General features: G+C 53.3%; 1 protein-coding gene across 1 annotated transcript in view; it reads left to right on the top strand.

Annotated features, from left to right (window-relative positions):
• TSPAN11 (tetraspanin 11) overlaps window positions 1–5,637 on the top strand; it is a 69,936-nt gene extending 64,299 nt beyond the window's left edge. Inside the window, exon 8 of the mRNA XM_034936095.3 lies at window positions 783–5,637. Within this exon, the coding sequence (XP_034791986.1) occupies window positions 783–842 (60 nt within the window). The 3' untranslated portion in view covers window positions 843–5,637. The remainder of the gene's footprint in view (window positions 1–782) is intronic.
• The last annotated feature ends 8,308 nt before the right edge of the window (window positions 5,638–13,945 follow it).

The following is a 13,945-nucleotide window of genomic DNA, read 5'->3' as shown; positions in this document are numbered from 1 at the left end:
AAGTGAGAAGGGGGTGTGCAGGGTGATCCTCCCAGGCCTGTGTCTGCTTTGGACCAGATGCTCCAGCCCCTTGTTCAGCTGTGGATACCGACATAAGGGCTGGCAGACAGGACGCCTGGGGCCTGAGCTTGGTGCTGCATTCTACACTGATTGACAGGGTGAGCTCACCAGCTCTTATTCTATGCTGACTGACAGGGGGACAGCTCAGGGGGCTCTTCCCAGAGTCTCAGTTTCCCCCATGCCTCCTGTACACCAGCCAGAGCATCGAAGATGGACCTGAGTTTTGCTCTGGAGTCTAAGGACAGCAAAACACAGGCAGACTCTTTCCTAGAGAGACAGTCCACTTCAGACAGCTCTGATGAGGGAGTGGAAACATTACTCTTAGGGCCTAATTAAATCAGGCCATCTCTGGAGAAGATCTGGGACCACAGACCAGCAGCATCAACTGGGAGCTTGCTAGGAATGCAGACTCTCAGGCCGCCACTAGGCCTGCAGAATTGTAATAAGGAGGTCCCCAGATGATTCATGCCCATTAAAGTGTGCAAAGCCCTGCTTTTGGGTAGTAGATGGCAGAATGTGGTTCCCCCAGGCACAAAACCATCACCTGGGAGCTTGTCAGAAATGCAGAACCTCAGGCCCCACCCTGATATTTTGAGCAGGAATCTGCCCTTTGCCCAGGCCCCAGGGGATTCGAGTGAGCAGCACTGCTCCAGGGCCCTGGGGGCCAGCAGCTTCCAGGAGTTCTGATTTCTCTTTGCTCCTCTGCTTTCTCCATCTGGCAGATCTGCGGGATGGTTCTCACCTGCTGCTTGCACCAGAGGCTCCAGCGGCATTTTTACTAATGGCCAACCACCTCCTCTTCCAACTGCCCCTCAGGACAACAGGTGGCCACATGCCATCTGCAAGGCCTGCAGAGTTAGCACCAGCTCCACTAGGGCCATAGATGCCCCCTCCTTTGTGCCTAGCTCCTGCGAATCCACCGAGTGCCTGAGACCATAGCTTCTACTGTGCCCACCCAGGCAGGGACCCTCGGCCCCCTCTCCTCCATTTCTGAGCCCCCATGGCCAGATCCTGGGCAGGGAAATGATCCTTTCAGGAGACAACCAGAGCCCCTCACCAGGCACGGGGGCACCCGTGGACTACGGGAGGGTGGCGGTTGGGTTCTCTGCTCCCTCCCAGCTCCTGAACCTGGAACAATCGGCAGAAAACCCAGGAACCCCGGCACTCCTGCATTCAGCACGGGATTCCCCCACCCATGCCCAGAAGCCCTGACCTTGTTGTTTCTGGAAAAAGCATGGGGTGGGGCAGGGAGGGCTGGCATTTCCCCCAAGAAGACCTTGCCCTTTGACCTGCCCACTCTCCACACTGCCTCACCTGGAAAGCCATGTCCTGCTGGGCTCATTCCTTCCTGCAGGGCCTAGGAGTGGGGAGGCCTGGGTAGGGCAGCCACAGGCTGGGTAGAGCCGCCCTGGCAGGAAGCAGGGGGTAAGGTGGCCATACCAGCACATGCTGCATTAGGAGCAGAGCCGCCCTGGCAGGAAGCAGGGGGTAAGGTGGCCATACCAGCACATGCTGCACTAGGAGCAGAGCCCTGCACCTGCCTAGCTGCCTTCCTGGGAGAAACCTCCCTGGGAGACCATGGCCCCAAGCCCTGGCCTCTAGTGATACGCCCCTCGGGGATCTCCTGTTCCGGGGCCTGATTCTCAGGAACACCAGGTTTTCAGACCATTTTCAGCACCTAATGTTGATGGGTGTCAAACATCTCCTGGAGTGGACCAACTCGCAACCCTGCAAAGTCGGAGCTGCTGAGAAGGGGCAGCTCTGAATAGAGGGGCATCTGCCTGAACCTCACTTTTCCTGGGGCCCTCTCCTTGACCCCGTAGCCACCATCACACTGCTTCCAGGGGGTCCCGCTCTGCTTCCCTTCCCACCCGTCCTAGAGTGGACAGAGCTTTTTCCTTGGGTTCTCTCTTGCATCACTAAGTTCAGCAGGGAATTTGCGGAATTTTCAGGAAGAACTTTCCCCAGTAATAAGGGAGAACAGAAAGAAAATCCTAGAAAATACAAAGTATCCATGCTGGCAGCTTTTTGTACAACACCCATAGGGACCCCCCCCCCAAATGGCTATTACAAGGGGGCAGCCCATTCACTGCACAAGAACCCCACACCTGGCTTCCACCCTCCCCAGCTCCTGCACTTCTCCCCAGAGCGGGACCCTCTTACTTCCCCCCATGAAGGGGGGCACCTTGTTGTGCTAAGGCCGAGGCTGAGCGAGGTCCCAGCTCACCTCCCTGCTTGATCCAGATTGCACTGTGATGAGCACATTGCTGACCTAGGCCAGTCCTGGGGCAGGCGTGCTGTCTCTCCCATACATAGGAGTGGCCTCAAGGCCACCCAGTGCTGACCCCAACAGAGCCCTGAACTGTCCAGAAACTGCATCCTCAGCACAGGAAGTACCCACATGGACAGAGGGAAGCCCAGCCTTGGGGCCGGTTGCCTCCTCTTCTCTGGGTGTTCTCCAGTGGCTTCTTGTAGCCTAGGCTGGTTTATCTCCCCTGCCTAAAAGGCCCTGGAGTTGCCAATGCAAATTCATTAAAATGAAGACCAGATATCCCAGACTGCACGGAGGCCGAGAGAAATGGTATAGTGCGTGATTAGCGTTGCTGCCCTCCAACCTCCTGGGATTCATGCAGATAATCAAAAACTGACTATGACTCCCAGGTTCTCTGAAGGATGAGATCACAACTGACAACTCTTATGACAGAGGGAGAGTGGTGAGAGAGAGAAAGAGGGTACTGGGCTAGAGCCATGTTCTTCCTGCCGAGGTGCCAGGGGGAGGCGGCAGTGGGCAGGGGGTGCTGGGGCCTTACCTGTCTGCCCTGGTGGGGATGAAAGACAGGTGGCAGGCAGGTGCCCTGTGCACAGCCTTATCATTGAAGGCAGGCCCAGGACAGCCTGCCCCATCTGCGCCAGCCCCATGGGATGGTTGGTCCAGCCTGACTGGGGCAGGATTAGCTGCAATTCCTGCCCTGTGTGTCGTCCAGCCAGACTGCCTCTTGAAAGATGGCTTGTCCAAGCTGCAGACAGTGGTAGAACAACCCAGGGCTTGGAAATCTGACCTCCTTGTCCATGCCAACAGCCTGGGAGATGAGACAGGGTTAGAGGAAACAGAGGCCCAGGATAGGGCAGGTTCTGCCTGGGAGTGTACAATGGTTGGAGTCCAGAGCCAACGATGTGGTCCCCAGCGGGGTGTGCCCCTCCTGCTGACAAGGGTACAGATCTGTACCCAGGTCAATTCCTCCCGGGCCCCTGCTTGGAGGCTGCTACAGCCTTGAGTTCCCTGGAGAGAGAGAACACGCCTGGGGAATGTCACCATCAGTCCCGTGCGGCAAAAGGCCCCTGCACACCAGGGCCCCAGGAAGGCAGCATCAGGTGCTGGGATCCCACCCAGCTGGCACGGGCATGTCCTTGCCCTGCACACACCATGCTGTCCTTCCCTAAGCTAGCAGGGGCAGACACCAAGAGAGAAGGGCACGTCCCCGAGTCCCCCGGGGGTGACCTGTGTCAGGACAGCAGGCAAGAATGAAACGTGGCCTTGGCTGAGGGGGTGGAATGTTTGTGCCCTTTCTTCTCTTTCTCCCTCCTGCTTCCCCGGCACCCTAGCCCCATCTCCAGGAGCCCCTCAGGCAGAGTAAGTGGGAGTGTGTCCAGGGATTTTTTACCAAGGTCCTGCTGTGCACTTAGAATCTGTCACTGTAAATACTTATCTCGCAGTTACCCCAGCAAGAGGGTGTTATTTCCCCCATTTTATAAAAGGAAATTAAGGCTGGGCAAAGTTAAGACTTGTTTGTCAGTGGTCATGGCTGTTGTCTTGCCACCCCCAGCTGGGGAGAAGGAAGAAAGCTGGGCCGGGAACCCCTCTCCTCAGTGTTCCCCAGTTCTCCATCTCCGTAATGAGCCATCAGGCTGTCATTAAGGAACACAGTGTCACTCAGGGGGCACTGTCACAAAGCAGCACCTGTGGCATATGGGACGGGGGTGCAGAAGCCTGGCTTATTTCAGGCTGACAGCTGGACCCTCCGGGTGCAGGGGCTCAGGCAGCAACCGGGATCCTAAAGGGCCAAGGCCCATGACAACCACCCAGCCCATCACCCCAGGTACCAACACTAACCCCAAAGCAAGAGCAGGGACTGTCCCTCAGCCCTCAGGGTCTTCATGCAGGGTGCGGAATCTCATGTCCACATGGAGGTCACCCCTCAGGTCACACCCACTCCCAGAGCAACCTTGGGCAGGGAGGGGCACCCTGGGGGTGTGTTGACCACCTCCCCTTCAGGTGAGGCCCTTTTCTGCCTTCTTTCTAGCCCCCTGCATGGGGCACCTGCTGTTGCTGGGGCTCTGGGGTGGACCCTGGGTGATTTCTGTCAGGGAGCTTGTGCTGTGCATGGCTAGAGGTGTTTATATCCAGAAGGGCCCAGCACGGCCCTGTGGGGTGTGGGGGGAATATGGTAGATCATTGTGATGTGCCTCGGGGCCCTCTTGCCCTGGAGCCAGCTTTGTTTCAGAATCTGCTACTTGGGTCCTCTTCAGGGTTTTGAGGCTGGAGAACTGAGTTGGAACAGTCACTGTCATCACCGCCCAAACTGTCACCCACCTGGAAAATATTCTTGATATACTGGCCATTCTGGGGCTGAGGAGGGAAGGCCAGTCTTTTGCATGGCTGCTGGGCCGGGCTCACATCCACTGAGGGTATAGTGACCAAGCAAGCGTCTAAACCAGTGGTTCTCAAACTTTGGTGAGTATCAGAATCACCTGGAAGGGCTTTTCCAAACAGATTGCTGGCCCCACCCCCAGAATTTCTCAACAGGAGTGGGCAAGACCAGTCATCTGCATTTCTCACAAGTTCCCAGGAGCTGTAGCTGCTGGCCCTGGAACCACACTTTGAGAACCACTGCTTTAGACCAAACCCCAAAGGAAGATGCAGCCACCCTCCTTTATAAGTCACAACGCTCAGGGTTCACGAGTACCTCAGGCTGTCCAGCTGAGCTCCACCTGCAGCAGCCGAGATTCCCGACTCGCTCCACCATTGGGGGCTGGGAGTGAAGCGTGTCACCATGGTCAGCTCATGGCCAGCCAGGAAAGCCTCTCTGCTGTGCATCTGCGCAGTTCTTGCTCTTCCCTGGAGGACTCTTGGATCGCCTGTGATCTTGGCCAGGAGACCAGGTGCCTGGGTCCCTTCCTGGAAGGGGACAAGTTACACACCCCAGCCCCATTTTCCCACCAACTTCTACGTGCCTTGGGAGAACCTGCTACATTCTGGCTGCCCCCTTCCCCTATTTCAGCAGTGCCCAGTCCTGCTTATAAAGCTGAGGCCTGTTCCCCATAAGCTGCCCTGTGCAAGTGCCAGCCGTTGTTCCAGGCAGCCCAATGTTGTTGAGGCCAGATGGATTCCTGGAAGCAGCTGGCCCATGGATGTGAGTCATCACAGTATTCTAGAAACAGAGAAGATGTCTTAACCTAATGCATATAGAGAAATTGTTCTCATTGTAAACATACCCCTGTCCTTAGCTGATCTCGGTGGAAGCCCAGCTTCATGTGCTAGGGGGCATGATAATGATAATAAAGGAATTGTATCTAGGACTACCTTCTGTTGAATTTTTTTCTCCTCTGCAAGGAACCCCCAGGCCATCAGTTCATTAAATGTACCGTGACCCACTGCTACATCGTGAAGCTGCTGTGTTAGCCACGGCTCCCCATGAGTAAACCATTGGCCACATTGGATAGGGTCCTGCTTACCCTTTTTTTGTCAGCCCTCATCACTGATGTGTTTGAACTGACTTCTCCTGCTCACAAGTGTCATTAGCTCCTGGCTGCAAAGGACAGCCAGGCTCAAACACATGTACTTAAATTGTATTCCTCTTCAGGCTTCCTCCCTTCAGTCAGTCCATGTTTTCCTACCATTTACCATGACACACAACCAGCATCTGTTCATGAACCTGCAGTGAGCTCTTACCACTGCAGGCACCACCCTCTGCTTGGCTGCAGCAGATGCAGAGTGTGGCGAAAAGTCAGGAGCAAGGGGGCTCTGTCTGTTGAGACACACACTCCTACTGCAAGCCGCACCCCCAGACCAACTCACTCTACTGCGACAGGGTTTCTCCACCGTGGACCAGCTGATTTGTCCTCATCCCCAAACCTGGAGTTGGACATGTTTTTACTGCAAATGCAGAAAGATGAATCTTTGCTGAGGGGACCAGTAGTTGCCCAGTCCAGAGGTAAAAGGAAGTACATGTTTTTGTCTTCTATAATATAAAACGGTCATATTATTTCATTCACTGTTCTGTCTAGAAAACTTGCTTGAGAGGTGGTGTATTCATTTGTATTCACACTGCTAAAAAGAACTACCTGAGAGTGGGTAATTTATAAAGAGAAGAGGTTTAATTGACTCACAGTTTCATAGGCTTAACAGGAAGCATGGCTGGGAGGTCTCAGGAAACTTATAATCATGGCAGAAGGCAAAGGCGAAGGGGAAGCAGGCACCTTCTTCACATGGCGGCAGGAGAGAGAGAGTGAGGGGATAGGTGCCACACACTTTTAAACAACCAGATCTCATGAGAACTCACCTTCACGAGAACAACAAGGGGGAAGTCCGCCCCCATGATCCAATCACCTCCCACCAGGCCCCTCCCCCAACATTGAGAATTACAATTTGACATGAGATTTGGGGGACACAGAACCAAACCATATCAGGCAGTGAGGAGCCTGAAGAGTACTCAGGTAGTCTGGGCTCAGGGGGATCCCCAGACAGAGGGCTGGGGGTGGTCAGGGGGGTGGCTGAGAGCCGACCCACACAGCTGCTGTGAACCCAACAGGGCCCTGCCACTTGCGGTGTAAGCACATTGATCCACCCAGGGAGGTCCCCAGGCAGGGACCCACTTTGCAGGGGAGCTCCAGTCGCTCACCTGTGTCTGCAGGGCCTCTTTGGTCAAGGTCCAGTTGTCCACTGAAAGGTCATAGCAGCGGCCTTCTGACTGTTTAGATGTTGGGTAAGGGAATGGAGCCAGCCTAGGGCATGCTCACAGTCATCTGTCCCACTGGAGTGACTTGCCTGCTCCCCTCCACCATCACTATGAGTGTGTGCATGTGTGTGTGTGCAAATCATCCAACACGAATGTACCAAGAAGGGACAGGTGCCCTCCAGGCCCTTTCCTGCTGCAAATAGGCAGTGCTGTTACTGGCTTACAACTGCTGCCTACACAGCCCCAACAGCCAACAAGAGCCTTGTCAGCCAGGCAGGCAGCATGAGGCCATTGCTGAAGCTGTGCCTTTGGTGGCTGCTGGCTGGCCTGCCAGCTGCCACTACTTCCCAGCAAGTGCTGATGCCTCATGTCAGCCCCAAAGACCAAGTTGTCATTGCTGCCTCTGGGTGGGGACGCTGGTTCCCACTGCCTCTCCACGGCTGAAGAGAGAGAGGCTGCCCATGGGAAGGAGAGGACATGGGGCAAAGAGCCATTTTCTTCTTAAAAGCAAATGCATGAAAGCCCCTATTTCCTTTTCCCTCTGGCTTCAGTCTCTAGCTGAAACCCTGTCTGGCAGTGGCTTGAGCAGAAAGGGGAGGATCCTGCCGGGCACCTGGTGGGGGCCTTTGCATCAGGCCAGAGGACAAGAGGGAAAGAGTGAAGCGGGAATTCAGCCCTTTCCATCAGCAAGGAACGTCACTGCAGTAAGGACATAACAACGTCACTGCAGTAAGGACATAGTAAAGCCAGCCAGAGGCAAGAACATTAATGTTCCCATGATGGGGACGAGGAGCAACTTCCGCTGGACTTTTAAAACACACTGTAGTTCACGAAGCCCAAATTCTACTTTAGAGAACCCTGAGTTAGGGGCCAGAGGTCAAATTCAACATCCTCTCCCCAAGTTGCCCGTTGGTAAATAAGAAGGTTGGGTCATTTTAGGAACTGGGGTCTCGCCAGAGAAAAGAAATATATTGAGAATATACAGATGCTCCTCAACATATGATGGGGCTACATCTTGATAAATACATCGTAAGTTTAAAATATTGTAACTAAGTTAGGCGTGGTGGCTCACGTCTGTAATCCCAACACTTTGGGAAGCTGAGGTGGGAGGATTGCTTGAGTCCAGGAGTTCTAGCCTGGGCAACATAGAGAGACTCCGCCTCTACAAAAAAAATAAACAAAATTGGCCGGGCATGGTGGCACATACCTGTGGTCCCAACTGCTGTGGAGGCTGAGGTAGGAGGATTGCTTGAGCCCAGGAGTTCAAGGCTGCAGTGAGCCGTGGTTGCACCACTGTACTCCAGTCTGGATGACAGAGCAAGACCCTGTCAACCAAAAGAAAATAAAAAAAGAAAAAGAAAGAAAGAAAGAAAAAGAGGAAAGAAAAGAAAGAAAAGAAAATATCAAGAAAGAAAAGTCAAAAATTCATGTTAAATACACCTAACCTACCAAACATCATAGCTTAGCCTGGCCTACCTTAAATGTGCTCAGAACAATTACATTAGCCTACGTTTCAGCAAAGTCATCTAACACAAAGCCTATTTTATAACAAAGTGTTGAATGTCTCATGTAATTTATTAAATACTAGTTTGAAAGTGAAAAACAGAAATGGTTTTTGTATGGGTACTGAAAGTACGGTTTCTACTGAATGTATATGGCTTTCACACCATCATAAAGTTGAAAAATCATAATTTGAACCACCGTAAATAGGGTACCATCTGTCTTGGGATTCCAGAAATTTGCCCACTGGTCGGACTGGCCCTGCTCTGGATGTTGGACATGGGTAAGTTCCAGAACTTGGTAACCAGAAGAAAAATTTCTAAGCAACAGGTACTAACCACAGGCCACTGTGCAGCCTTCCTCTACCAGTTCACCTCTCTCCTCTCACAGGGCCAAGGGAAACTAGGCAGTGTCCAGGTCTGTCCCCGCTGGCTCTCGGCTATCTGATAGTCTCTGGAGCCACAAAGGGGAAGTCCCAAATAGCAGCATCAATCAGGAGAGCTTGGCTCAAGTGTGCCCTGTGGAGTGTTGTTACTCTTTCTGTTAGTTTGAGGAGACAGTAGGCTGTCTCATGGCTGTCATTAAACTCAGCAAAAGCAAGATGGCTAAATCCATAGCCTCCCAACTGATGAATGCTTTAAGAAGAGACCATCCCAGTGCCAATATCTTTGAGTCCAAAATGACATTTATTTAATCTGGCTTCCCCCTTGCTTCTGTGGAATATTGAGTGCTGCTGCTGAGCTAACCCAGAGCAAACTGAGGCATGGGGAAGCTTGTTCCCTGAGCTCCTGCAGGCAGCAGCTCATCCACCTCGATACACCAACTCCCCTTCCCTGACCACCCCCTTCCCACACCACTCTCCTGTATCCCCAGCTTTCAGCCTGGAGGATGCTCTTCCTTGGGGACCTGATTTTAATTTTTTAGGGACTCATGTCCGACCGATTTCTTGCCAAGCTCCTATCCTGGTCTAGGAACAAGCTGGACGCCTCTATACGCATGCTTTTATTTAATCCCCACAGCAACTCTGTAAAATAGGCGTTATTCTCATTTTGCAGATGACAAAACCAAGACAAGTTCAGTGACTGCCCAAGGTTCACATCGACACCAAAGGCAGAGTGGGAATTTAACCCAGGTTCTCCAACTCCCAAACCAGTGCCCTTTCCATCTGTGCCACAGTTCATGTCTAATGGTGAAATTTCAAGGGTGGCGACGGCTGATAAGATAGTTTTTGTCTGGAGGAATCTCGATAATGTTTTGCAAGCTATGAAGCTCAATACACACAAAAGAAGACGTTTAATTACACCATGCTGGTCTCTGCCCTCTCCTGCACAGGAGCACTGAGCCCAGAAAATCCATTCATCCATCTATTTGGTACAAACAAGTCATCTTCCTGTTTATGCTGGATGAATAGCAAAAATGCTGCCTCTCCCACCAATAAATCTAGTTAACCACAAAGGCTGTGCATCTCTCAGATCTGCTGGCTTTGTCTCCACCCCACTGCCCTTCCCTGTGGCTCTATCATCTCTCACCTAAATCACTGCAGCGCCTGTGCCTGATCTCCCTGCAGGCTTCCCTGTCCCTCTGACCACTCTTCACACTGTAGCTGCAGCCAACTTTCTAAAGGCCAGATCTGAGCCCATCACATTTGGGCTGAAAACCTTTCCATGGCTCCCACTGCTCTCAGCCTAAACTTCAAGCTCCTTGACCAGGTTTTCAAGGTTGTGATCTGGCAGTGTCTCCAGATAGTCCTGCTTCACCCTCTGTGCTTCAACTCTGTGGACCATGCCCATCCACAGGACACATCTCCTTCCACTCCTTGCTAGGTTAACTAACACATCCTGTCTTCAGCTCTTAGCATCAACATCACCTCCCCTGGAGGGCCTCCTTCTCCCCAGGTTGGGTCACTGCCTCTCCCACACAGCCAGCCAGCATCCTGTGAATATAACCATCAGCATTGACTTGCAATCATGTTCACTCTTCTGGGGCCCCCACTGGATGGTTGGCCCTGCAAGCACAGGGACTGTGTCTGCATCTTTCTTGACTGTTGTCTAGGTGCTTGGCATGAGTTACTTGAGTATTCAGTAAGTCTGAGCCAATAGACATTTGTGTGTGCCGGCACCAGTGTTAGCCACTTGAAGGGCTGGCAGGGTTCTGCCACAGCTCGTAAGCCACCCTTTCTCAATTGTGCTTTGCTGAGCACCAGTGGGGAGGCAGTTCCCCCACCACATCACACAACAGTGAGGGGGCTCCCAGAGTCATCCCAGCCACTCCCATGGACTGAAGAGCCCAGATCCATCCCAGAAGGCTCTAGCACAGTCACCAGATGTCCCCAGGGAAGGAAGATGACCCTCTCATATACAGCCAGGGCAGCCTGCCTTCCACGGCTCCGCTTGTGTGACTGGGGCCCAGTGCTAAGAGAGAGGCCGATGTTTTCCACTGCCCTGTGAGCCACAAGCACACAGGTGGGTCCACAGACCTGGTGGCAGGAGCCAAAGCAAGAACAAGCAGAGACAGGGTGGCTTCCACCAAAATTCCCATGACTTGGCTGGTCTTCCACAGATGATGGGGGTCACCTGCCCCTCTAACCAGTCCACATCCTGCAGCTACTGAGTCTGTCTCGGTAAATCTCCTGGGGAGGCTCTCAGGGACCCTGCTCCAGTGGGACCTGTGTCAGAGGGTCCCTTCAGACACAGAGTGGTCTCTGCAGGCTTTGGGACATGGCGGCTGCAGGATGGGGCCCTGGAGGCTGATGCCTTGGGACAATTTCATGTGGACCTGGCCACCCCCTTGAGGACAGGAAGTAGAGCTCCACACACAGAGGGGTTTCAAGATGCCCACTTCCAACTGCTGTCAGACCCACGTGCACACTCGTTCTTTATGCCTGCCTCCTCTCCGGGGACATAGGGTTTAGCAATGACCCAGGACAAGGGGAATTCTCAGCTGCTCTCATCTACCATGTGTCACTGTGACTGTGACAGCCAAGGAAACCCCATACACCAGGACCCAACCAAGGCCACTGCGAGACTTCTACTGCAGTAGGGCGGTGGGATGCCTCTCAGGCCCCGCCTCCTCAGAGTGCCTGTTTGGAGCAGGGACCCATCCTGGACTACTGCCTCACTGCAGCAGAGGGGCAGGCCGGACTCTGAGGGTCTGCAGGACAAAGAATGGACCCCAGGCACCTGGCACCCAGCTCCCATCCTGTGCCATGTCCCTGCTAGTTAGCACCTCCACCTATATAGGGGCCAGAGAGGAAGGGACAGTCACTTCCATCCACCTGAACTGCTCTTTGGCCACCAAAACCTGGAGGGATGGCCATCTAGTTTCAAGTCAAAACAGAACATCTACAAGAGGTTCTAGGGCAGGGCAGCAACCTCCCCAGAGAGCCCAAGATGCAGGCCCATGTTGGAAGGAGAGAGGGTGACACCGCTCCAGCTGGGGGCTGTGGGGAGGAGATTTGTACCCTGACACCCACTGCCAGCCGCCCGGAGGCAGTTCTCACCCCCTGCCTGCTCACCCCTTCTGTGAGATGGCTGCAAAGAAAGGCTGAGTCCACATCAGACATCCCACTGTAATCATCTACAAACTCAAAGGGACTTTCTGAGACAAGTTTGTAAATTGTTTACATCAGACCTGATTGAACTAACTCTGATGTTGGCAAGGGAAGCAGACAGTGAGGGAATTCACTCAGGGGAATTCTGCCCCAATGAGATCATAGTCAGGAGACACTGAGGAGAGACACTTAGCCACCTTCACTGGCATCACAGGATGTGGCCCTCTGGGAGGTGTGGGGACCGTTCTGCAAGACAGGCAAGGGGCTTGGAGGAACATCTACTCTATTCTATGCATGGAGACTTCCACCCAATGTAGACTTGGCCAAATGATGAAGCTGCCAAGCACCGGGTGAGCCAAGAAGGCAGTTTGAGGACCTGTGAACAAGGCTCTGCAAACAGACAGATGAGCTGGGGGGTGGCCGGGGGAGCAGACACTGCAGCAAAGGCTCCAGGGCCAGAGGATGCCCCTAAAGCACTCCAGAAACAAGACTTTCAGGGAGGCCACACGTCTCCCAATGCACTGGACTATTGCTGTTGATATTAACAAAAACTAAACATTACATAAACAAACCTACCCACTCCACCCACATCAGAAACACATGATGCTCCAGGTCCCACTGGGTGACTTGAGCACTTGTTTGGTGAGCATCTGTCTACAGGAGTGTGTTTGCTCTGGAATCTGCACTTTGGGGTTCCCGGGGAGGACTCCTTACCAGGAAGACCGGCCAGAGGACTAGGGAAGGGCAGTTTTGCTCAAATGTGCGCCTCTCTCATATTCCATCAGCACCATGGCTCCTGTCTCAGAGAAGCTGTCTTTACCCCATCCAGCCTACTCCCCACTCCCACCTGCCAAAAATATGAATCCTGAACACATCAAAAGTTATATCCTCCTGGTCCCAATTTATATGTTACTTAAAGATGAAGAGAGGAGTGACTAGGAGCTGGGTGGCCATGACTCAGCCCTGGGAGCAGACAGGCAGGTGGAGGCTGGAGAAGAGACCTCGTCTGGCTGGGAAACCAGGGTATGGAGCCAAACTGTAGGAAGAAGGGCTGCCACCCACCAATGCCCCAGCCAGCGACATGCACTGGATCCTGGCTAGTGGATAACCTTAGCATGCTGAGTCCCATAGATTCTTGACTTTTTCATAACTGCAAAACATTACACTAGACCAGCCTCAGTTCTGAGGGGTGCATCCTGCCATTGAATACCTGACCCTGCCTGTTCATCTCACACGTCCGGTTGTGTGCATGCCATGACTCCAGCTCTTTCTTCCTGGGGCTATGGTAGTCTAGGGCCAGTCTGATCTCTCTTGGGCTTTCTGTATTTCTTCTCTTTGAGATCACAGAGGATGTGATTGCCACCCGCCCACTGCTGATGTCGATGAACGCTGGGAAGGAGATAGATATCGTAGGACCAAACTGGACATCTTTCCCTCCCTCTCAGCAAGGCAACCTGTGGCTGGGTGAAGCTGGCAGGAACAATCAGGGGCGCCACTTCCACTTGCCCACTGGGGTCCTCTGTCGCTGTCTGAGTAGCAAAACTTAAGGATGGCTTCCCAACCCAGAAGCAAGGGGAGAAAGTGAGTAGCATCCACACTAGAGAGAAATTTGAGAGTTTCTAGCAGGGATGTCTGTGAAAGGAACTGGGGTGTGCAGAGCCTGTCTCAAGAAGGCCCGCATGTGGTGGAAGGGGCGGCCTCCCATGCAGTGGAGGGCAGGAGGAAGGAAGAGGGAAAAACCCAACAACTGCTCCTCAGTGAAAAGCACAGGGACCTGCCAGCTCTGCTGCATTTCTGGCAAAGCACTTCACCAGCCCCCAGGGGACCCTCACTGCTCTGGCATCTGAGCTCTGTCAGCAAACACCATCACCCTGTGATG

Source organism: Pan paniscus, chromosome 10 (assembly GCF_029289425.2).
Source record: "Pan paniscus chromosome 10, NHGRI_mPanPan1-v2.0_pri, whole genome shotgun sequence".
In the NCBI taxonomy this organism is placed as follows: Eukaryota; Metazoa; Chordata; class Mammalia; order Primates; family Hominidae; genus Pan; species Pan paniscus.
Note: the sequence above shows the minus strand (reverse complement) of the source record. Positions and strands in the feature narration are given on the sequence as shown.